The sequence below is a fragment of the Macaca fascicularis genome, chromosome 7, assembly GCF_037993035.2.
Source record: "Macaca fascicularis isolate 582-1 chromosome 7, T2T-MFA8v1.1".
NCBI lineage: Eukaryota > Metazoa > Chordata > Mammalia > Primates > Cercopithecidae > Macaca > Macaca fascicularis.
Window position 1 is genome coordinate 36,147,819 of NC_088381.1, and position 25,542 is coordinate 36,173,360.

The window sequence follows — 25,542 nt, forward strand, 5'->3', positions numbered from 1 at the left end:
TTTGTTTGGAGGCACAAACACAATTTATTTCAATGTAAAGGTACTTACCAAATGAAACCGTTTAAATGCTTGTAACAAATGTGTTATCCAAAACAGCACAATATAATGATGCTCTCTCAGACTTACAAAATTAACCTAATTTACAGTATTGTCAAACATGATTTCATAGAAACTTGAATAAACACCAGATCTAACTAGGTCAAACAACTACTGAGTTCAAATAATTGATATGGAAGTATTTTGGTAAAGTGCCCATAGTGAGAGCAGTTTAAAAAGCAGCCCCTGTTTTCTGTAGAAAAAGTTGTGACAGTGAATAACTCATCACATTCTCTGCAGTACTACTCAGCACTCACACACACTCAGGGGAGCAATACCCTGGACACATAGCTTATTTCACATTAGTGAACAAACTCAAGATTTTTATAAAGTTCTGACTTTGGGCCAGAAGATAAAATGTCCCATATATACATATACACAAACCCCAATTCCTAGCCTCTTAAATCCTCTAGTTCTAAAAATGGCTTTTTGACTTGTCTTTAAGTTTAAAAAGGAAAAAGTGTGCAATGCACTTGCATTTGTACTTGCTGAATTATGAAACAATATATGTTAAATAAGAAAAAAATCTTGGGATGGTACTAATACACTTCGATTATATACATGATCTTTGGGTATTCAATTCATGAGAATCCGTCTGTTGCCTTATGAGAAACTTAATTTTCTAAGTTACCCAGGAAATGTATTTAACAATTTACAAAAACAAAAATTCTAATATGCACTTTACAAAATCATGGTCTTATTTACCTGCATATTTCTTCCATAAGACAGGTACACATTAAAAAATATTGCTCAATAACATAAAAATATATATTATTTCTTTCCCTTGCCATTTATGCATATAAATATTTCACGGAAGATGCATCATTCAATAAACAAATGCAAAAACTGCTTTATATAGTGTAGTTCTCTGCTATTTAGCAATACAAAATATAAAATAATAATACAGTTAGCTATTAAAGAGCTAAATTCAAGAGATTTGCAAACCAATACAGCAGTGAACAGTCCCTTGTATAATACAAAAGTCCATTATGAAAAAGTCAAGTCGGTTTTGTAACAGGTTACATAAAAATATGGGCCAATAAATGCATTATGAATGCAAAAACAGCACTGCTCCATCAGCACATTCTTCAGTCTTGTTTGGACTAGGTGCCAAACTTACTGTTCACTTTTCGGTTCATCTTGTTTTCCATTAAGCTCTTGATCAACTCTGTTTAATGAAGAATATATATAATGAGAAACCAGCAGCTGAACAATTTTCTTTCTAAAAATAATGACTATTTTAGCATAGAATATTACTCTGTTAAAGACGAAGCTTTGCAAAGAAGCAGACGTAGTAAAAACAGTTACCAGACATCATTTCCCCAACCAGAAAAGAGAATTTTTAAAGGCAGGGGGACTCTGGCAAGAAATGTGACTGTTGTTTCTTTAAAGATTATAAAATACTTTACATACAAATGCATATAAACTTTCTTAGAAGTTCAAGTTACATGGCATATTAAAATCTTGACCGGTAACTTGGCTGTGGTGAGGATCCAGGTGGTAAGAAACTGGCAGGAAAAACAACTCCCTCAAAAATGATTCTGTTAACTAAAATATGAAAATGCCACGAACGCCACCAATTGATCAATCAATATTTTAAAATCCAGTGATAAAAAAATGCATCCTTATAGAACCCGTAATTATTCTCCAAAACTTACTGGTACACAGTCCAGTCTGTGAATGCCTTAAATTTGTTTTGACAGTATGAAGCCTTAAGAATTTAACATTCAAAAATATCTAAATATAAATTAATTATTGGCTGGGCACAGTGGCTCACACCTGTAATCCCAGCACTTTGGAAGGCCGAGGCGGGCAGACTACTTGACCAGGAGTTCGAGACCAGCCTGGGCAACATGGCAAAACTCTGTCTCTACAAAAAATAAAAAGTAGCCAGGTGTGGCAGCATGCACCTGTAGTCCCAGCTACTCGGAAGGACTGCTTGAGCCCTGGAGACGGTGGCAGCAGTGAGCCGAGACTGCACCACTGCACTCTAGCCTGGGTGACAGAGAAGACCTTGTCTCAAAAAACAAAACAAAACAAAACAAAAACCCATCAAAAAACTTATTTATTTAGTGGTGGGTTGGACATCAGTCATATCAAAATTTAGACATGTGGGGATTAGAAGGATTACATAAATTACCACATAATAATTACAACCTTTCAAAGATAACAAACAGTCTATTACTATTACATTTGTAGTGGTCTGAATAACTGATGCAGGGACCTTTAAAACAATCTGGTATTAGATATAGAAAAATATTTTTCATATGTTTTTATTCTTATCACCCATTACTATGTCCACCTGAATATTAGTAAAACAGACCTAAAAGCCCTGGTCTGTGGTAAAGCCAAAGTAACATTTTAAAATATTTTAAATATTGTTATAAAAAATTTGGAATGTACATATTTCTGATAAGGCATGCAAAATATATCAAATCCTCTTAACATCTGAAATTTCCTTACCAACTAATTTCATAATTATTTTTAAACTCCCCTGAAACATTTTAACAATCTGTATCTGCATGGCCACACTTGCATCCAGTTGTTTGAAAGAAACATTTAAAACTGCTATCCTTTTTCTATCACTGGGGACATTGGATCTCACTGTTATCAACATTTCTTCAACCTTCTTCCCCACAAGCCCTTCAAGAAAATGGTTTTACCCCTTCTTCCCCTGCTCCCCAAAAACCTGCCATAGGGACTCATAGTTTCGTATTTTCCTTAGCACCAGTACTTATCATATCATGGAGTTGTCACCTTAAATAAGCTCCCTTGTACCTAGCCTCTGTAAAGTTTGGTTTAGGCTGGGTGTGGTGGCTGACGCCTGTAATCCCAGCACTTTGGGAGGCCAAGGTGGGCAGATCACCTGAGATCAGGAGTTCGAGACCATCCTGGCCAACACAGTGAAACCTGGTCTCTACTAAAAATGCAAAAATTAGTCAGGCGTGGTGGTGGGAGGCTGTAATCCCAGCTACTTGGGAGGCTGAGGCAGGAGAATCGCTTGAACCCAGGAGGCAGAGATTGCAGTTAGCTGAGATTGGGCCATTGCACTCCCACCTGGGTGACAAGAGCAAAACTCTGTCTCAAAACAAAACATGCCTATCTAAATTTAATTTAAAAATTAAATTTTATCCTTTTCAGATTGACAAAAATTTATTATTTTTTAAGACTAAAAAAACTACAGAAACCACAAAGTTTTTGAAAGATACATGTAATAATTGTATTTATGGTTAAACACAAGTAAAAAAAAACTCAAGATAAAATAGTGACCGGTTTCAAACAATACATTTAAAGTACAAATTCCATATTTTTTTCTGATGTCTAAATTATTTACAGTATTAAAAACTTTTTTTAAAAAAGGCTTAATACAGCACATTTTATCAACAAAGGCAATTCACTGTGAAATCTATGAAGCGGCTGGCTTCAAAATATTCTACAATTACAAATCATATTTTTAATTTCAGTCACGTGTCTGTCGGATGCACAGTAATGCCTAGAAAGGAATGAGAAATCAGCATGATCTAAAATCACTGTCTACATTTATGTTAAAGTGTTGGTTAAACTGTGAAGTGTCATATAGAAGTGTAAAACTGATTCTATCATAAGGCCTACTGAATTCTCACTCATCAACAGAAACAAAATGTGTTCAAAGTTAAGAATGTTCCAGTTAGTTACAGTTGGCTCCTTAGAATAGTCAAGATAATTACATATAAATCTCTCACCATAACTCTTAAGATTGCATTAAACTATGTTTTGCTAATTTAATTGCCAATATTTTAAAGATCTAACAAACTAGATCCAAATTCTACATTTTTCTAAATTATTATATAAAATTGTAAGTATTTTATACCCTTGCCTTCTTTCACCATCTATGTCAAGGTATCAATAGATAATAGTTTGTTATGCTCAAAGCAGAAGTGTTCAAAATTAAATTTAAAATAGAAAGCAGAGTGTTTAACTGTTAAATGGGACACTGAGATTTTAGGTATTTTATCACATGTAGAATTTGACTGGTTAGCAAGCCATTTAATTTAAGCATAAAAGGAAATTAATGTTGGTTAGCCAAAGAATATATGCATTGCAAATATAATAATCAACCCCAGGGAAATAAATGGATAGCTTTTAAAAAGTCTGCAAAAATATTTCAAAAGCACAAGTTAGCTATTTAAAGAAAATGGTGAAACAACTGAAGTCTTTTATTTGGTGTTCCAAATACCATTTTTAGTAATTTCTGTGGTTTCACCATTAGTACTTGGACTAAGAAGGAGAGAGAAGGGTCCGTGGTCTTTAAGTCTTAATTGGCATCACATATGGCAATAAAACAGGGTGAATCCAAGTCATATTCAGCCTTAGGAACTCTGGGTTCACCCTATATTTGGAAGTTGGGTACGTTTATATTTACAAATGCTATTATCTTTGTCTACAAGCTAACCAACCAATAAGGAAGAGTTAGTGTGCAATGCAAATGGACTAGTCTAGATGCAACCCAGTCAAGGTGTGCATATACCTTTTTTGTTTCTTTTTAAACTTTTCTTCTTCATACCTTTGTAGGGAAGAGTTATTTCAGTAAATATACATGTTATGAAAATGAATAAAAACTTGAAAAAAGGTACTTAAACCCATTTACATTTTCCAGCAAAACGAAAAATATTTAATACATGATGTAGAAAGTAAAAACTGACTTAATAAATCTGACTTTCACACATTAAATAGAGTAAAACCTCATGTGAGCAGAACAAAGAAACTTTTCCACATGCATTGTAATACTCAGGTATTTATGTTAACAGCCTTCTATCAAGTCCAAGAAGTTACATGGAAGAATGTGAATCTGATAATCAGAACAAAATTGCAGTCACTGGAAAACATTAAGGTTATAATGATTTAAATATTTTTATTTATTTAGCAATATAATTATTCAATAATAATATTCATGATGAGTTTACTCAAATTTGTTGAGCACCATGTTCAAGTCTGGAGAACGTTCTTTAGTACTGATCAATTAGAAAAATCATCTCTTAGATTATAACCAGTCTAAAAAGTATAACATGAATCACAACCAGAAATAATTTATCCTAGTTCTTCAATTGACAGCCTGAAGAAAATGCTAACTTATGGGGACGGTGTGGGAAATGGCTTCTTCCTCTTTTTCTTTGTTACACACACACACACACACACACACACACACACACACACACACACACAGAGAGACACACAGTTACAAAATACATAAAGAATGAGTATTGAAAAGTATTATCCGTTGCACATCAAAATATTAAGATCCAATACAATTAAGGAAATAAAACAAAACATACTGTTTTATGCATTCTGGTATGCCAACATATTCCATGGGGACAAGCTCTGCTAGTTCTGCCAAATTAAAGACGTATCTAATTTTTTGGCTGAATTTTGAGCTATGGAAGAAAATAAAAATAATTACCTCCATATTTCTGACAAATACAATGGATACAATGTTTACAATATACAAAAATTTCTTATATACAAATGTAAGAATTTTTTTTAAAAAACTCATGTCATTTTGAATGTTCAAAACACAAAAAGATGATAAATGTCTGAGGTGATGTATGTGCTAATCACCCTGGTTTGATCATTATACAATGTATACACATATTAAAATATAGCTCTGTATCCCATAAATATGTATAGTTATTATGTGTTAACTAAAAATAAATGAAAAAAAAGTTAAAATAAAATTAAAGTCAATGGCTCTCAAAAATTACCTAATAAATGGTCTTGTAACAGCCAGAAGTGTTCTGATAAACCAAGAAGGATGTACAATGATTAGGGATTTTAGATTTTTCCGTAACCTGGAGTTAATAAAAAAACAAAACAAAACAAAAAAACACACATACACAAAGAAAATTAAAAATCTCTATAAATTGTAATGCTAAAAGTCAAGACATCAATAAATATGTGCAACTTTATACAAAATAATAGTTGAAAAATCTCACCCAGGAGTTTTCATTTAGGTATGATACCCCTGTAGACAAGAAAAAGGATTCTTGAATTCTGATGGTCCCTCCTACTGCTATGAAATGAACTTTACTTTATTTGGCCAAATTTATGTCCATAGTATAGCCTGTTATTAAATGTCTCCTAGCATACACATTCACTTGTCTTCAGGACTCTGTCAACCAGGGAAAGAGGCCATCCTGAATGTAAAAGTAAACTATCCTCATTTTCCAAGACTAGGGAGAAATTGGTGCTAAGTTCTTCAAAATCACGAAAAGCACTGTGCAGGCAGAGAAGTGTGAGTGGAGAAGGTGACCACAGGAACAAAAACAAATCAGATCTAACTCCTATTCTCAAGGAATTTAAAGTTTTGATTAAATATTAAAGGTATTATCCTAGAGCTCTTCTTTTTAAATGACTAAATACAAACTTATTGTATTATGCATATTTCACACATCAAGTGAGATACATATATAATCACAAGAGCTAGCCAATGTCAAATTTAGACTTGATTTAAATTAGCCATGGCAAGATCAAACCAATTGGAAGATCACATTCCTTCCATTAAGTACTAATGACTAACTCCCAAGACAATATGCTTCAAAAGCTTGTTCCAAAGAAAGACTTTTACAACTAAACAAGCATCATTAAGAAACATAAAGACTGAGCACTGTGTCTCATGCCTGTAATCCTAGCACTTTGGGAGGTCGAGGCAGGTGGATCGCATTAGTCCAGGAGTTCGAGAACCAGCCTGGGCAACATGCGGAAACACTGTCTCCACAAAAAATACAAAAATTAGCTGGGTGTGGTGGCACAAGCCTGTAGTCCCAGCTACCTGGGAGGCTGAGGTGGGAGAATCACCTGAGCCTGGAAGGTCGCCGCTACAGTGAGCAGAGATTGCACTACTGCACTCCAGCCTAGGTGACAGAGTGAGACCCTGTCTCAAAACAAAACAAAAACAAAAAAATAAAACATCCTAAGCACTATAAATTAGGCAAACCTCAGAATGTAATAAAATAGGAAACACACTACATTCTCCATCCTTTCCCAAGATGTAAATAGTAGGAAAGTGTTCAATGGGGAGAAAATTGCACCTTATAAATAAGGAGAAAGTGTTCAATTTCTCCTTATAAATAAGGAGAAATATAGAGCTACTTTGTAAGTTAGAAGAATTAAGGTTATTCTTTATAGAAAAATCAAAATTGATTTCCCTCACAATATTCTAAAATGCTATCTTTAGAAAATAGAAACCTGCCATGAAATTAATAAATAAAATTTAAAAAATAAATGGTGTTTTAAAATAGCAACTGAAGGCCGGGTGTGGTGGCTCATGCCTGTAATCCCAGCACTTTGGGAGGCCGAGGCAGGAGGATCACCTGAGGTCAGGCGTTCGAGACCAGCCTGACCAACATGGAGAAACCCCATCTCTACTAAAAATGCAAAATTAGCTGGGCGTGGTGGTGCATGTCTGTAATCCCAGCTACTTGGGAGGCTGAGGCAGGAGAATCGCTTGAACCTGGCAGGCAGAGGTTGCAGTGAACCAAGACGGTGCCATTGCACTCCAGCCTGGGCAACAAGAGTGAAACTCCGTCTCAAAAAAAAAAAAAAAAAAAAAAAGGCAACAGAAAAGAAAGTTTGATCTACTAAAGCCATTATAAAAATTTATCAGACTAGCGTTCAACTTGTATGTGTATTACCTTCTATCAATTTGCTGATAACATTTCCTGAGCCATCCCAGACTGGGCATTTTTCTTCGAGTTGTTGCACCATTTAAATAAACTATCATGTAGTTTTCTGCTACTAATAGCTCCAAAGTGCCAATAACATATCTGTAAAAAACAAATTAAGTTTAAGCCTTAAAAATCACTGTGCATAACTGAACTAGGTTCTCTAAATTATACAATTATACAATTCCCTCCTCTCTCCTACAATGAAAATGCTCAAACTGCATTAGCTTGTATTATGATTATTTTAAAAAGTTATTTTTTAGAGATGTATACTGAAATGTTTCTAGATGATTTGCTTCTGGGATTTGCTTTAAAATTATATACTGGGGGTTAGAAGTAGGAACAAAATATAAATAGATAATTGTTGAAGTGCCTGATACATGAAGATCTGATATACTTCTCTTTAGCCCTGTGTATGTTTGAAACTTTCCACAATACGGTTTTTAAAAACACCACTAACCTGACAAATAGAATGACCTTGTGGAAAAAGAACTGATTCGGCTCAGTTATATTGGCCTTCTAGGGGTAAATGTAATTTAGCCACATGATTTTGAGAGAAAAATCACTTCTTTACACTTAATGTGCCTGCAAATGTAAAATAAAACAGTTGGGACAGGTAAGGCATGGTGGCTTACTTGAGCCCAGGAGTTTGAGATCAACCCTGGCAACACAGTGAGACCCTGTCTCTACCAAAAATTAAAAAGTCAGCAGGATGTGGTGACATGTGCCTGTAGTCCTAGCCACTAGGGAGACTGAGGTAGGAGGATGGCTTGAGCCCGTGAGGCCAAGGCTGCAGGGAGCCGTAGTTGTACCACTGCACTCCAGCCTGGGTGACAGAGTGAAACTCCAACTCAAAACAAAACAAAACCAAGTTGGAACAAATAATCTGAGATATATTTCCCCGTTTTAAAATGACAATTTTTCTCTTGAATTGGAAAACTATTGTTTCATCATATCGAAGAATAAGGACTCATCTAGTCCTGTATCTAGTAACAAATACTTTTACTTTAACCTTCATTCTGTTGTTCACAAACTTGCACTTGAAAAGATACGGGATATTTATTTTTCTGAGACAGGGTCTTACTCTGTCACTCAGGCTAGAGTGCAGTGGCAAAATCACAGTTCACTGCAGCTTTGACCTCATGGGCTCAGGTGATACTTCCACCTCAGCCTCCTGAGTAGGTGGGGCTACAGGCCCATACTACCATGCCTGGCTAATTTTTTGATTGTGTAGACAAAGGGCTTTGTCATGTTGCCTAGGCTGGTCTCCAACTCCTGGACTCAAGTGATCTGCCCATCTCAGTCTCCCAAAGAACTGGGATATTTATAATTTTTACAAAGGTTAAGTTTCTTAAGGTGTAGATCTAATTAGCTCAAAATTCTGTCCAAATGTTTTTGTTAAATATATACTTACTTAAAGAGATTGTCCATCAGGTATCTATAGTTAGGTTGACTACTTTCAGGCATGAAACAGACAGCAAACACAACAATGGCATTTAATCCATCCCCATAATATCCTAAAAAAGAAACCAAAGACAGTATCACCGCATGATTTTACTCTTACGCATTTTTAGAAGACATCTGTATGATTGGTAAATTATAAATAAGAGTTTACTTTTCACAAACTTCTGTATTAAATGTATGTTTTGTAAATCTTATATGGTCTTATATAGAATTTTAATTTCTTCTTCCCAAAAAGAGAACAGTAAAATTTAAAAAGGTCGGTGGTCACAAAAAAAAACCAAAAAAAAACCCAAGACCACTTAAATTAGCATATTTAAAAAGCCAGCCCTATGTTATCAAGTAGACAAATATAGTGATATAACCCAATACAATACAGACACAATACAGCATCTGCAATGTATTTTTATTTATTTATATTATGCTTATGGTTAAAGTGGGTGTAATTTTTTTTTTTTTTAGATGGAGTCTCGTTCTGTTGCCCAGGCTGAAGTGCAGTGGTGTGATCTTGGCTTACTGCAACCTCTGCCTCCTGGGTTCACGCGATTCTCCTGCCTCAGCCTCCCAAGTAGCTGGGATTACGGGTGCACGCCCCCCTGCCTGGCTAATTTTTTGTGTATTTTTAGTATAGACGGTGTTTCACTACATTGGCCAGACTGGTCTCGAACTCCTGACCTCCCAGGAGTTCGAGATTTGCCTCCCAAAGTGCTGGGATTACAGGCGTGAGCCACCGTTCCCGGCAAAGTGGGTGCTTTTTAATTTTTAAATTTTTTTTTAAAGATAGTATCTTGCTCTGTTGCCCAGGATGGAGTGCAGTGGCACAATCACAGCTCATGCAACCTTGAACTTCTGGGCTCAAGGGATCTTCCCACTTCACAGCATCCAGAGGAGCTGGGGATACAGCACACACAAACACACCTGGTTAACTTTTTAAACATTTTTTTGTAGAGATAGGGTTTCACTGTGTTGCTCAAACTGGTCATGAACTCTCGGCCTTAAGTAATGCTCCTCCTTTGGCCTCCCAAAGCGCTGGGCATAAGCCACATCACCAGAGCCATAAGTGAGTGATTTTTAAAAGGTAAGTTTTATATTTCAAAATGCTAGCATTTTGTAGAATTTAGGACATTAAAACTAAATTAGGTCGGGCGCGGCAGCTCATGCTTGTAAATCCAGCACTTTCGGAGGCCGAGGTGGGCAGATCACTTGAGGCCAGGAGTTTTGAGACCAGCCTGGCCAACACGGTGAAACCCCGTCTCTACTAAAAATATAAAAAATTAGCTGAGTGTGGTGTGCATCTGTAGTCCCAGTTACTCAGGAGGCTGAGGCACCAGAATCACTCGAACCTGGGAGGCGGAGGCTGCAGTGAGCCAAGACTGTACCACTGCATTCCAGCCCGGGCAACAGAGCAACACTTGGGTCTCAAAAAAAAAAAAGAAAACCAAAAACTAAATTACATCTCTGACATAATTTTCAGTAATGGAAAACAGCGCTAAAATACCTATGTTTCAACTGCTTTCTTTAGATATTAAGCCCATATTTAGTAGCAAATACTTCTGCTTTAACCTTCATTTCTATTGTTTACAAATTTGCATTTGAAAAGATTTGAACATTTCAAGAACATCAGAATCTTCACTACCTTTCTTAATCACTCAGTCACAAAATATATTAAGTGTGATAATGCAGTAAGATAAGGTGGTCTTATTTTCCCCTATAAAAAAGTGCTATTTCTGAAAGAGATTGAAGCCATAAATCAGGCCTTATAATTTGATTCCAGTGAACTAGCTGAATAATATACGTCTGTGGACTTCCTGATCCAGATTATGCCATTTTCTTCATCTGAGTATGATTAAATTAGGCAGAAGAATGCAACTACAAATATTCATGTGATTTGCTTTCAGATGAATGAAGACTGTAGAAATAAGCAGGGGAATGCATCTGGCATTAAAGTAAGTGGTAAATTAAGTGGAAATGACTCCGAAAAAAAATCAATCTGCTTGACCCATGTGCCGCTCTGTCCTGTGTTAGGAGGATTTAAGGTAGTGTGACATGCTCTACAGTGAGTTGTGTTCTGACTTGCCACTAACATTCTAGCACTATTTACAATGTGCCTAGGTAAACTTCTATATATGGTACTGTTAGATTCACAGGATTTGTAACTTAAACTTTTATAGCTTTTCCTGTTTCTTAAGGGAAGGGACTTAAGCCTTGTATTTTTGTATATCCCATAAGTATGGAAAGTGGGTACTCTATAAAAATGTGGAGTGAATGAGCTCTCTATTAAAAAATAATTTGGGCTGGGCGCTATGGCTCATGCCTGTAATCCAGGCAATTTGGGAGGCTGAGGCGGGTGGATCACAAGGTCAGGAGTTCAAGACCGGCCTGGCCAATATGGTGAAACCCCATCTCTACTAAAAATACAAAAATTAGCCGGGCATGGTGGTGCGTGCCTGTAGTCCCACCTACTTGGCAGGCTGAGGCTGGTGTATCGCTTGAGCCTAGGAGGCAGAGGTTGCAGTGAGCCAAGATTGCGCCACTGCACTCCAGCCTGGGTGACAGAGCGAGACTCCGTCTCAAAAAACAAAACAAAACAAAAAAATTTAAAAAAGGAAAAAAAAAATTTGTTCAGGATTTTAAGGCACATTAAGAGTTAAGGTTAAAAAGTCTAAGTTTTAGGGCTGGGCACAGGGGCTCAAGCCTGTAATCCCAGCACTTTGGGAGGCTGAGGTGGGCAAATCATGAGGTCAGGTGATCAAGACCATACTGGCTAATACGGTGAAACACTTTCTCTACTAAAAATATAAAAAATTAGCTCGGGTGGTGGCATGCGCCTGTAATCCCAACTACTCGGGAGGCTGAAGCAGGAGAATCCCTTGAACCAGGGAGGCAGAAGTTGTAGCGAGCTAAGATCACGCCACCGCACTCCAGCCTGGGTGATGAGCAAGAGTCCATCTCAAAAACAAAAAAAAAGTCCAAGTTTTACTTATATCCATAAATGACTTATAAAAGAATGCTCAAAGCGGTTTTGTTTATAATAGCCCAAGCTGGAAACAACTCACATGCACATCAAAAAAAAAGAATGGATAAGCAAATTATGGTTTATCCATGCAATGGAAAACTACTCCCCAATAAGAAGGAATGTACTGTGGATACATCAACAACATGGATGAATCTCCAAAACTTCATACTGAAAAGTAAACAAAAGAGTGCACAGGATGATTTCAGTTACTATATATGAAATTCTAGAACAGGTAAAACTAATCAGGCGGTAGATATGACAGTGGCTACCAAGGTGAGTATTCACTGGGCAGGGGTATTAAAGAATTATTCTGGGACAATGAAAATGTTCTATATGTTTAGGGGTGTGGGTTATATATATGGGAATATACAGTTATATGGGCATTTGTCAAAACTCATTGAATTGTACACTTAAGATCAGGGCATTTCACTGTTTATAAATTATGGAGAAAGTACAGTCCCAGTTTTGGGTAGCCTAGAGACAGCTAAAAAAAAATTTCTTTTTAAAATTTTGAGACAGGGTCAAAAAACAAAAAACAAAACAAAACAAAACAAAAAACTGGAGTGCAGTGGCATGATCACGGCTCACTGAAGCCTCAACTTCCCAAGCTCGAGCTCTCTCTCCTCCCACCCCAGCCTCCTAAGTAGCTGAGACTACAGGCGTACACCACCATTCCTGGCTTTTTTTTTTTTTTTTTTTTTTTTGGTGGAGACAAGGTCTATGTTGCCCAGGCTGGTCTTAAACCCCAGGGCTCAAGTAATCCTCCTGCCTCAGCCTCCCAAATTGCTGGGATTACAGACCTGAGCCACCATGCCCAACCTGACAGTTTTCACTACAAATTCTTTTGTACTTTTTCAACTTAGTGTAGGTATATAATCATTTTTAAATGGTACTTTTGGCTGGGCGCAGTGGCTCACGCCTGTAATCCCAGCACTTTGGGAGGCTGAGGCGGGCGGATCACAAAGTCAGGAGATCAAGACCAGCCTGGCTAACACGGTGAAAACTCGCCTCTACTAAAAATACAAAAAAATTAGCTGGGCTTGGTGGTGGGCACCTGTAGTCCCAGCTACGCGGGAGGCTGAGGCAGGAGAATGGTGTGAACCCAGGAGGCGGAGCTTGCAGTGAGCCAAGATCACGCCATTGCACTCCAGCCTGGGCCACAGAGCGAGACTCCATCTCAAAAGCAAAAAGAAAAAAAAATGGTACTTTTCTTCTTTTACTTCAAACCTATCATGTTTCTAAAATGATATGATAAATGCTTATTATTCTTTCAAAATTACGTAATATCTCTAGGCAGAGTTTCTAAAACTATTTAGAATTCTGATACCACATTAAACAATTTGAAAAATGTTCAGTAACTCTTACCCCCATGGCTGATAACTTTTTTATAGGGTTCAATTGCCTTCATATCAACTCTGTGGTCCTGTTCTCCAATCCTGAACATACGCCAGCGTCGTCCATCTTCTTTTTCCTCTGCTGCTGTATATTCAGCAATTGAGCCTTTCCTAATTACTTCAGTAGTCTTGGGTTTTGGAAGATCATCTGTCAAAATAAAAAGTTTTTCAATCACCAATTGTTACACAATAAAAATCAAATTATACGTTAACCACTTTACTATCTAGATTTTACAGAGAATTTTCATTATACCATCTGTGCAATTTTAAATATCTCTTCCATAATGCAGGAAAAGGCTTATTCTTAACATGAGGCCATTTTATGTCTTTGGAAATCATGGTTAACTTTTTTTATTGCCCAATTTAGCAAAAACCACCTAATCATAGTGCAATGTATATCCACAAGTTCAGAAAATATAATTCATAGAGTCATCAAAATCTTAGTACATGTGCCTTACAATGCCTTTCCAGATTCAACTTGTGACAATATTCTCCCTGGCAGTTATGACTATAGGTTACTTCAAGTAGCTATCTGGGAGCCAATTTTGTTGTTGTTGAGCACATAAATTAACTGTAATACCAGATAGGAAGTGGTTAACTACTCAGTGATCACTTCTCATTTGATCAGTTTTATAAAGCAGAAATGTATGTATAATATTTTGAAGTATACATGCAGAAGTCTATTTAAATTAGCATTAGCCAAAGCATAAGCACCAATGATTAAGTGTAATTTATGTTTTGAGATTGCAGTTTAGCTGATTTTTAATGTAGTAATAATTTTCAAAATTTCAGTATTATAGTCCTTACCAAAAGATGGGGGGAGGGGGAAACCTACTGTATGTTAGTTGTTTCCAAGACAAAGCTGTTAACGGAAAATATCCTTCCAGGAAATGACTACAGCAGCATTAAAGAAAGAAGAGACAAAACACATAGGCACAAAACTATTTCAGTAACTTTATAAAGTATTGCTTATTACTGGACTGTTTATTGAACCAGTAAAACAGGGAAGAAAAAAGAAACCAAAAATATAGCACATCACACTTTATTACAGTATAATACTGAATGCTAAACATTACTTTGAAAAAAAATCATTTTCAAGATGAAAAAACATAAAAATTATAACAACTATATATAAGATACTGTAAACAATTTTCTAATTAAAGAAAGCATGCAAAGTAAAACACAGCACAATTCCTTTGAATTACAAATAACAAGGAATACTAGGTTTGGGGGCTAAAAGTATACATTAATTTAAGTTGGTTATTTCACAAAGTAGAGCAATGTCAGGCAAGCCTACTTAAAAAGCCAAAGGCAAACGCCTCCTTTCAGAACTCCCTTCCCACAAACTGTTCACTATATGTCTCTTCCAAAGTTTCTTACTTGATTGACTGAAAGAGAGCATGCCATAATTATCAAGAAATATTTTTGAAACAACTATGAAAAAACATGACAGCGCTGGGCAAATAAGAAGTGAAAAAAGCCACTGGTGTAATCTACCATATACAGAGTTTTGAAGTCCTTGAGAATATTCAAGTGTTAGCAGAATTTTGTATCTTAGTAACAAATATATGAACTTTAGAAAGAATGACATATTTCAAACAAAATCCCTTAATACATTAAAAAAGATCAGATTAAAAGCAGTGAAACATTTACCTTCCCACTCAAACTCATTACTATTCTCTGATGGTGTGTCTAAGCCATCTAAGTCAATCTCCCCACTTTCATCCAAATCATCTGACAATACAGAGCCATCACTAGGATCCAGTGTCAGGCTAATGTCTGGAGCCATTAGTTTCTTTCTCACTTTATTTCCATTAACTTCTAGTGAGCCTGGAATTGGAAAATAAAGAAAAAGATACGTAACAAGGAATGCTTAGATGCTAAAGTTGAATAAGAAAAATTTTAACTACTTCATTCTTGGGAAAAATAATATTAATTAAACATAACTTCAAAGCACCTATTCACAAAATTCTTATTCTGATCATTGCTGTTTCTACATCGTTGGCAAGAGATCAATAAAGCATCAATGTCTTTTAAATAGAGGCAGACCTTATAGATACCTCTTACCACTAAAAATGATCTCCTCCACCCTTTTACTGTAAAACTTTCCAAAAACCAAGCATATGTTTTTGCAATTTTTTAAAGCATTCTAAAAATGCTTTCCTCAATGTTCAACTTATACTTTGACTTCTATGATGGAATAAAAACTCAAGTTTTTTTTTTTTTTTGGACAAAGAAACGTGTTTTAAAAAATAACACAAAGTCCATAATTTAATTGAAAATAAGTGTCAAGCTCTTACCAGGCTGGTCCTCTGGTCCAGTTATAGCTAGTATATCTGCTTCAATACTATCATCTTCTGGTAAAGGTCTAGAAGACACAGGTATACTTTTTAACCCAGAAATTAAGGAAGAATTTTTTTTGAATTTCAATCTATTAAACATACAGCTTATAGAAATAAGTATTTGGAAAATGGAATAAAGCAGTGTTGTCGTTTTTGAGACAGTGTCTTGCTCTGTCACCTAGGCTGGAGTACAATGGCACAATCATGGCTCACTGCAGCCTTAACTCCTGGGCTCAAGAGATCCTCCCGAGTATCTGGGGCTACAGGTGCATGTCACCAGGCTTGGCTAATTTTTAGTAGAGACAGGGTCTTGCTATGTTGCCCAGGCTGGCTTCGAACTTTTGGGCTCAAACGATTCTCCTGCCTTGACCTCCCTAAGTGTTAGGATTACAGGCATGAGCCACTGTGCCCAGCCTAGCAGTGTGTAAGATAAAGTCTCAGTCTTCTGACTAGCTAGGACTACAGTGGCACATCAACATGCCCAGCTAATTTTTAAAGTTTTTTTTTTGTAGAGACCAGATATTGCTATGTTGCCCAGGATGGTCTCAAGCAATCCTTCTGCCTTGGCCTCCCAAAACACTAGTATTATAGGAGTTAGCTGCTATGTCTGGCTACACTTTCAAAGTAAAAATTCTGACTATCAGAGCTGACTTATACACTTATTACATATAAGTAACACATAAAAGTAGATATAAATTCCTTATGCACAGCTTATTAAACATGTAACAATTTTAAATAAATATGACTGAAATGCACAAGTATAATGTGATATATGATGCAATGTATGAAGCTCAATTTTTACTCACAATAAGACTACAGCGACGATGGTTCAATTCTTCTGAGATCGGCATTCTTATATTTATTATCACCACCATATGCAACAGTGACTCAGGTCTCCTATCAGCTGTCCAACTGCTAAGCTATCCAACTGCTAAGGCACCTGATTATGCACTAGGATGTCTTCTGCCCACTATGGCATGGAAGCACTATTTAAATATAAGGTCTGCCTTTGTTCTTTTTCATCAGCCTACCTGGTGCCAATATAATTGTAAATACAAATGCAAACATGTGAAGGTGGCTGGCCAGATGAGCTAGAAAACCCTTAATAATTTACTTAGTAAGGTTTTTTTGGGGGGAGGGGGCCGGGGGGGATCCACAAAATTATTATTATTATTATTTTTTGAGACAGAGCCTTGCTCTGTTACCCAAGCTGGAGTGCAGTGGTGCGACCTCAGCTCACTGCAACCTCTGCCTCCCGGGTTCAGGCAATTCTCGTGCCTCTGCCTCCTAAGCAGCTGGGACTACAGGCACGCGCCACCAAGCCTGGCTAATTTTTTGCATTTTTAGTAGAGACGGGGTTTCACCATGTTGGCCACGTTGGTCTCAAACTCCTGGCCTCAAGCGATCTGCCCACCTCGGCCTCCCAGAGTGCTGGGGTTACATGTGTGAGCCACCGCACCTGGCCACAAAATTAAAGAAAATTTTAAAAGACAACTAAAGACCTCCTTCTCTGAGGAATCCCTCAGACTTTGCTTAAAGGAAAAAAAAAAAAAAAAACATTAAAACACTTTATTATAAAAGCAAAAATTTGGAAACTTAAACGACCAAAACAAAAATGAAAGATTACACAAGATTATATATATATTTGGTTGGAAAGGAAGATACAAGAGAGTCAATCTAACTGTTGAAAAGAAACTTTTACTTCCTAGTATCAAATGATCACCTTGTATTACTGAGTTTCTTCAAGAAGCCGAATATTCCATTTAAAAAGTGACATCTCGTCCAGGTGCGGTGGCTCACACCTGTAATCCCAGCACTTTGGGAGGCCAAGGCAGGCAGATCACGAGGTCAGAGGCTTGAGACCAGCCTGGCCAATATGGTGAAACCCCGTCTCTACTAAAAATACAAAAATTAGCCGGGTGTGGTGGCACGCACCTGTAGTCCCAGCTACTCGGGAGGCTGAGGCAGAAGAAATTGCTTGAATCCAGGAGGCGGAGGTTGCAGTGAGCTGAGATCGTGCCACTGCACTCCAGCCTGGGTGACACAGCAAGACTCCTTCTCAAAACATAAAAGTAAAAAAAATAACACCTCAATAAAGAAATTCTGCAGTTTTACTCTAAAATTGTTTTCATTTAAAAGCATTGCTCACATTGGAAAATCTTCATCTTGCCATTCTTCTTTAAGTTCCACACCTTCCATCCTCAGCCTGGATTCAATGTCAACTACAAATTCTTGATAATCCAGAGAGCCAATGTCCTATGAAGAGAGAAAAGTGTTTAACTTAATTTCTACTTTACTTTTTATCCACCGAAAAGGTGCAATAATCTTACATATTAGTTCATACATGATGTTCAGTACAGTGGTCTGGTCATGAATTCATTTACGGGGTTGCAATTTTTTTTTTTTTTTTTTTTTTTTAAGAAAAGAGAATATTCGGACCAAATATATTCTAGTAAAGTTAAGTACTGTTTATAGTAAGGATACTGTTCGGTGAAAATACTTGTTTTCAGTTGCATGTATAGTATCTCAGGTTATGATTTAAAATATATTTCATACTATGGATTATATTAAAAATTTGAAGTGGGGTAAGAAATAAAAATGTTCTTTATTACAGATTCATAATTAAATTTTCTGTCCCTTGGATAGAGGTTGATTCTAAACAATAGTATATAAATAATATCTAAACTCATGATTCAGCAGAGTCAACCAGTGTGCTTTTACATTTTCTTCTCAACAATTTGATGCCACAATTCCCGAGCCACTTAAAGAAGTCTATTCAGTAACTTCTCCTGTAAATGAACTATGCTATCTTTTGATTTGTTTCTTATCTATACTATGTCCTTCTCATATAGCTCGGCGTATGTTTTCAAACACTGAACTTGGTGAATGTCTTTTTATGCAACTACATATTTTAACATACGCCATGAACTTTAGTCTTAGCTTTTCCAAGGAATCATGTGAGTGCCAATATCCTCATTTCAAAAGTGAGAATCCAGAGATACTACCTCTGGTGCTGGAGTAAGAAACAGAAGTTTAGGTAAGGGAAAGATCAACCGATTAACAACGCAACAAAACAGTGAAAACTATAGAAGGAAAGAGGTATACATGAGTATTTAGTTCATTTACATTCAAGTCAATAGACGTCTAAAATTATTTAATAAATAGCAGCAACATCTTTTTTTTTTTTTGCAGTAACATATTTAAGAGATACAGAGCATCACTAACAGTACTAAAAATAAAGTTAAAAGTGGTTGACACCAGGCTGGGAGCAGTGGCTCATGCCTGTAATCCTAGCACTTTGGGAGGCCAAGGTGGGCGGATCACTTGAGGTCAGGAGTTTAAAACCAGCCTGGCCAACATGGTGAAACCCCATCTCTACTAAAAATACAAAAACATTAGCCGGGTGTGGTGGCAGGCGCCTGTAATCCCAGCTACTTGGGAGGCTGAGGCAGGAGAATCGCTTGAACCTGGGAGGTAGAGGTTGCAGCGAGCTGAGGTCACACCATTGCAACTCCAGCCTGGGTGACAGAGCAAAATCAGCAGAAGACGAAAGAGGGTGAAATGGAGAAAATGACCAACGCTTTTCATAGTAAGTCCTTCTACACCATTTAATTTTTAAAACTATACTATGACTTTAAAAGATATTAAATAAAATCAATTATGCCAGTCATTCACATCAACCAGTCTTCTAAAAGGAAAATGCAGTCATGTTCTATAGCTGTCTTGCCTGCTATGTCAACATTCAAAAGATGCAAAAAGTCATATAGAAAAAAGCCTTATGTTCTTTAACAACAAAATTACAATGGAAATGTCCTAAAGTGTTAGATTTCACAAGGTAAACTAAATTTGTATCTCTGCCAAGACTGGAAGCCTCTCTGCCCAGTTTGAATTTTTACTTATACTCAAGAGAAGGTTTTAAACATTCCCAAAAGGTTTCAGTGTTTGATGATACACTTGTTAGCACAGAAAAAAAGTGGTAGATGCTGACTTTTCAACACCAACTTATTTGCTTGAAAAAGTAAAAAGTAAAAATACAAAAATTCAGCCAGGCATGGTGGCGCAATGACTGTAATCCTAGCTACCAGGGAGTCTATCGCTTGAACCCTGGAGGCGGAGGTTGCAGTGAGCTGAGATTGCACCACTGCACTCCAGTCTGGGCGACAAAGGAAGACTCTTGTCTCAAAAAACCAAACAAACAACAACAACAACAACAATCAAATAGCTCCTTGAAAGACAGCCCAAGTTTTTCAGCTATCTCAACCTATTTATTCCATTTTTACCTTAGTATCATATTGAATCATGTGTTAATACCTCAGCAGATAGACATGGATATTTAGTTTGAGGATAATCAATTATCTAAACTGAACATGGGGAAAGAGATATAGATAGATTTACTCTACCATTTCATCATGAATTTTAGGGGAAAAGTACACTAGGTAGGTCAAAACAATTTAAACAATTGAGGGACTACTGTTTCTTGGAAGCACTTTATCATCAAGCAGCTGTTAAGAACAGGAAACAAACAAGAAAGGAGTTAATATAACCACAACCACTTTGAAGCAAATCAGGATACTGCTGACTCACACGTTAACTGTGTTGCTTCCCATTTCTTGTTCATATTTTTTTTAGTAAATTAGAATGGGAAATAACACTTTAAGATGATACTTTTTTTTTTTTTTTTTTTGAGATGGAGTCTCGCTCTGTCACCCAGGCTGGAGTACAGTGGCCGGATCTCAGCTCACTGCAAGCTCCGCCTCCCGGGTTCACACCATTCTCCTGCATCAGCCTCCCGAGTAGCTGGGACTACAGGCGCCCGCCACCTCGCCCGGCTAGTTTTTTGTATTTCTTTTAGTAGAGACGGGGTTTCACTGCGTTAGCCAGGATGGTCTCGATCTCCTGACCTCGTGATCCGCCCGTCTCGGCCTCCCAAAGTGCTGGGATTACAGGCTTGAGCCACCGCGCCCGGCCGATATTTGTTAAAATAACCTGTTGGCACAGGAATAACTTGATTTCTCAAGTTGACTCTTGGTAGTGGTGGTATATCCTTACTTATGCCACTCACCTATTGCAGTCATAAAGATAAATTCAAAGCAGTTGTTTATCTTAGGTTAAAAATCAAAGAGACAATTGATTCCTTCTGACATCGCTTCAAGGGGGAGGAGTACTGATAAATCCAATCAAGATGAAGAAGCTTTTCCCAGGCAGTTTAGCAACATAAGCAAAAATTAAATGTTAAGATCACATTTAGGCCAGGCTCAGTGGCTCATTCCTGTAATCCTAACACCTTGGGAGGACAAGGTGGGAAGATGGTTTAAGCCCAGAAGTTCAAGCCTAGCTGGGCCACATAGTGAGATCTGTCTCTACAATGTTTTTTTTAAGATCACATTAGAACTGTTTAATTATAACACAATTATATGTGGTGATTTTACTATACATACTTTAACACTGCTGCTGCAATAGGTGCCAGTAACAACCGTTTATGCTGAAATCAATTACAGTAGGCATATGGAAATGCCCAGGCAAGCCTTTCACTTCCCCATTTAAACAAAAAGGTTTCATCCTAAACACTCATGTTCACTTTTTAACGAACAGCCTGTACGTTTAGATCACCAAACATCCTTGAAAAAATCCTAGATCTGTGCTTCTCATTGCTCCCTTGAGGGTATATAGTTTTTAAACAATGAAATGAGATGCTCTATCAGAAATGTTAACACAAGTCGGGCGTGGTGGCCCACACCTGTAATCCCAACACTTTGGGAGCCTGAGGCGGACGGATCACCTGACGTCAGGAGTTCAAGACCAGCCTGGCCAACATGGTGAAACCCCATCTCTACTAAAAATACAAAAATTAGCCGGGAGTGGTGGCACTGGCCTGTAATCCCAGTGATCAGGGAGGCTGAGGCAGGAGAATCGCTTGAACCTGGGAGGCAAAGGTTGCAGTGAGCGGGGATCGTGCCATTGCATTCCAGCCTGGGCGACACAGCAAGAGCGCATCTCAAAAAAACTAAATAAAATAAAATAAACGTTAACACAAAATTTAGAGGAAAAACTAGAATGGTGCTGACTTCTCTCAAAATTGTGAAAATATGGCAAAAGATGATTGTGCCACCTACAAAAGTTACATTTATTATCACTATGCAGAACATACTGAAAACGCTGCGACCTTTAAAAAGATAAAGTCTACTAACTGATGTCTCAGTTTGTTGTAGTTAGAAATATCAGTTGCAATAAAAAACTATAATTGTGGAATATTACTGTCACATTATACTAGTATTCTGCTTTATAAGATGTAAACATAACATGACATCTTTTTTTTTTGAGACGAAGTCACACTCTGTTGCCCAGGCTGGAGTGCAGTGCTGCAATCTCGGCTCACTGCGGCCTCCGTCTCCTGGGTTCAAGCGATTCTTGTACTTCTGTCTCCCGAGTAGCTGGGATTGCAGGCATATGCGACCATGCCTGGCTAATTTTTGTATTTTTAGTAGAGACGGTGTTTCATCACATTGGCCAAGCTTGTCTCATCTCATTGCTTTATCATTTTTTGCTCTTGACCTCAGGTGATCTGCCCACCTTGGCCACCCAAAGTAACAAGACATCTTTTATCTACTATCAGCCCTGTAACTTACTAGATCTGGTTACATATACTTTCTCTGACGCCTTTCTCCCTATTGCTCCTTCTACCAGCATTACTCCAGACAGAATGAACAGAACTTTTCCAGAGTGCTTTCCACATGTACTAACCACTTTCACGTCCATCATCTCATATTCCAACCAGCAACTTTGGGATGCATGACACTTGTGTTATCATCATTGTATCTTATATATGAGGCAATGACACGACATCTTGGTCTCCATATCTAGTCCAGAACTGTTTCTAATATAGCACACCGTCAGCAGTGCACTGGCAACTGTATACAGAATAAGCCTGTCATGCCTGATTTGGTTGCACTTAGCTTCAAAGGTCTTGTAGTGCCTGAAGGCCATAATAGCACTGACTTACGATAATCTAGTTCAAGTTCCGTTTGCAGAAGTGGATCTGTCATACTTCCTGTCTGAGCCCAACAGTGTTGGGCTGCACTAGAGATTACGAAGACTAGGAAAAGAGTTTAGAAAAAATATAAAACAACAAGAACTAAGAATATGTGCAAAATGATGAAAAACTAGTCTGCAGGGGTAACTTAACTGAGTAACATCAGTTGTAATTTTGAGGAAACAGCGATTTACAAATTACGGAATTTGTTTCTACAACTGCAGAGATTCCTATAAACTATTAGAAAAACTACATTTAATTGAAAATAAGAAATCAGGTGTTAGGTGAAATAGAGATCCTAATCAAGAGAAGCTGCGAATGAAAAAAGCAACACTAAAATGCAATCACATAGTTTATTCAACTAAATAAATAGGAGGCACTGTGACTATCTTGACGAACACCGCAAAAGCTGTGCCCTCAAAGAGCTCACAGGACACACAGACAAGTAACTCCAGAGACATGAGATGCATCCAGAAATCCAAACCATTTTGCCAGGTATTTAAACAGAAAAGGTAGTGTCTAGATTCACGCGGGGACTCGGCTTTTGACGTACACACTCTGTATTTGGTTGAGCGTACTCGGGAAGATCTATTAAAGCCCTGATTACTTATGCTGCTTCCGTGTCTATTCCCCGAGGTTACGAGGCATACCAGAGGTCCAAGTTTCTTTGTTCTGCACCAGGACGGACGCTGGTCATAAATACTGAACCATCGTAGCCCCGCAACTTCACCCACACCAGGGTAAAAAAGGAGTGGAGGAAGGGCAAGGTTCCATCCCGAGCACAACTACCAGAAACGGAAAAGGGGTGGGGTGGGGGGCCAAACTGCCAAATACAAACAGGACCCGAGCCAAGGGCGGGGACCTAAACTGGGCGGAGATCCAGGAAGCGCCTTCCGAGCAGGTTCTATGGCTCCCCCCTACCAAGGATAACTCTCTGGGTTTCCTCTCCGCGGACGTCGTGGGCACGCGCCCGACAGACTTGCGCCCCTAGGCCGGTTCCCAGTCCAGCTACGGAGCCACGGTGCCAAGTCCTCCCAGGCCGCACTCACCCCGGAGGAAGCCTTGGCCCCCTCGTCCTCTTCGCCCCTCCAGGCCGGCGACGTGGGGCTGACGGCCAGGTCGTAAAAAGCAGCGCCGAGCGGAGCCCGCTCCCCTCGCTCGGCGGTGGAGACCCCAGCCCAATCCCTCGGCCGCAGCGGCACGGCGGCGGCGGCAACAGCTGACCCGGACGCAGTGAGAGGCCCCGGCGGAAGTGATAACATCCCGGCCTCCTCCGGGAGCGGCAGCCGGAGGCGTGGTGGCGGCGGAGGCGTGGCGTCTTCTTGAAACCCACACGGCATATCCCCACCCGCTCAGACGCCACGAGCTAGCGCTCTCGCTTGCCCGCCAGGGGTGGGCCTTCCTTGCCTCTGGGCGGAACCGTCGCGGCGACTCCTTATTGGTGGCGTTACTGCGCCTCAAGGCGTTTCTTCAGTCTTTGCTGTCCGCAGGGACGCTGTCCAGTAGTCTCAGTTATTTTTGTTTTCTTTCTGCCTGTCTTTATTGATCATTACAGTAGGTGAAATTATGGATATCAATAATAATATTGTAATGCAATAGGTGCAATTATCAATATCAATATTATTACAACAGGTGCAATTATCAGTATCATTACGATAGGTGCAATTATCAACGTTCAATAATAATGTGAATTGTGAAGTGGATGAAATAAGGGGAGGAGGCCGGGCGCGGTGGCTTATGCCTGTAATCCCAGCACTTCGGGAGGGCGAGGCGCGTGGATTACCGGAGGTCAAGAGTTCGAGACCAGCCTGGCCTACTTGGTGATCCCTCGTCTCTACCAAACGTACAAAAACTAGCTGGGCGTGGTGGCGCGCATCTGTAATCCCAACTACTGAAGAGACGGAGGCGGAGTTTGCAGTGAGCCGATATCGTGCCATTGCACTCCAGCTTGGACAACAGAGCAAAAACTCCGTCTCAAAAAAAGGAAAAAGGGGGAAAAAATGAAAAGAGAAAAGAAATAAAGGGAGGAAAAATATCCGAGGCCTCATTTTGGGGAGCTAGGCCTCAAAAGTGACCTTGGAGTTTGGTAATATTTGCGTGTGAACAGCTTCATAGCAGTGCTTCTCTTCACTGGGGGAACGGTCCGTTTATTTTGTAAAAATTTTCGATTAGTTGTTGACCACAAGTTGATAAAACAGAAAAATGAAAAGGCATACAAAGTCCAAGTCAAAACTTTTTATCGTTAGAGTTAACAGCCATAAAATTACCTGCAAAATTGCCATAGAGTTTTCTACTGTCTCTCTGCAGACAATTTACAAACAGTTCTCAAAAGAGCCAGGTCTATAGACCATGGTTAGAGTACTCAAGGTAAACTACTCAAATTAGACTATACTCAGCTGTACAGTTTCAACCAAATGAGATTTGTTTGGAGAACATCATAGTCTCTCTCAGCTGGGCGTGCCTCTAATCCCAGCACTTTGAGAGGCCGAGTCGGGTAGATGGCTAG

At 38.5% G+C, this 25,542-nt stretch overlaps 1 protein-coding gene across 2 annotated transcripts; it reads right to left on the minus strand.

Moving 5' to 3' along the window:
* Positions 1-24,271, minus strand: BNIP2 (BCL2 interacting protein 2). 2 transcript variants are annotated; one of them, XM_005559688.5, is made up of 11 exons: positions 24,086-24,271; positions 18,156-18,262; positions 15,965-16,032; positions 15,318-15,494; positions 13,636-13,812; positions 9,208-9,310; positions 7,764-7,895; positions 5,835-5,921; positions 5,409-5,507; positions 4,604-4,639; positions 1-1,264 (listed from the first exon to the last, which is right to left on the minus strand). In XM_005559688.5, exons 2-11 carry the CDS (start codon positions 18,203-18,205, stop codon positions 1,213-1,215), a joined length of 981 nt encoding a protein of 326 aa, XP_005559745.2. In that variant the 5' UTR covers positions 18,206-18,262; positions 24,086-24,271; the 3' UTR covers positions 1-1,212. The 2 variants fall into 2 exon arrangements, with proteins under 2 accessions (XP_005559745.2, XP_005559746.2); XM_005559689.5 differs by lacking the exon at positions 4,604-4,639.
* Between the last annotated feature and the right edge of the window lie 1,271 nt (positions 24,272-25,542).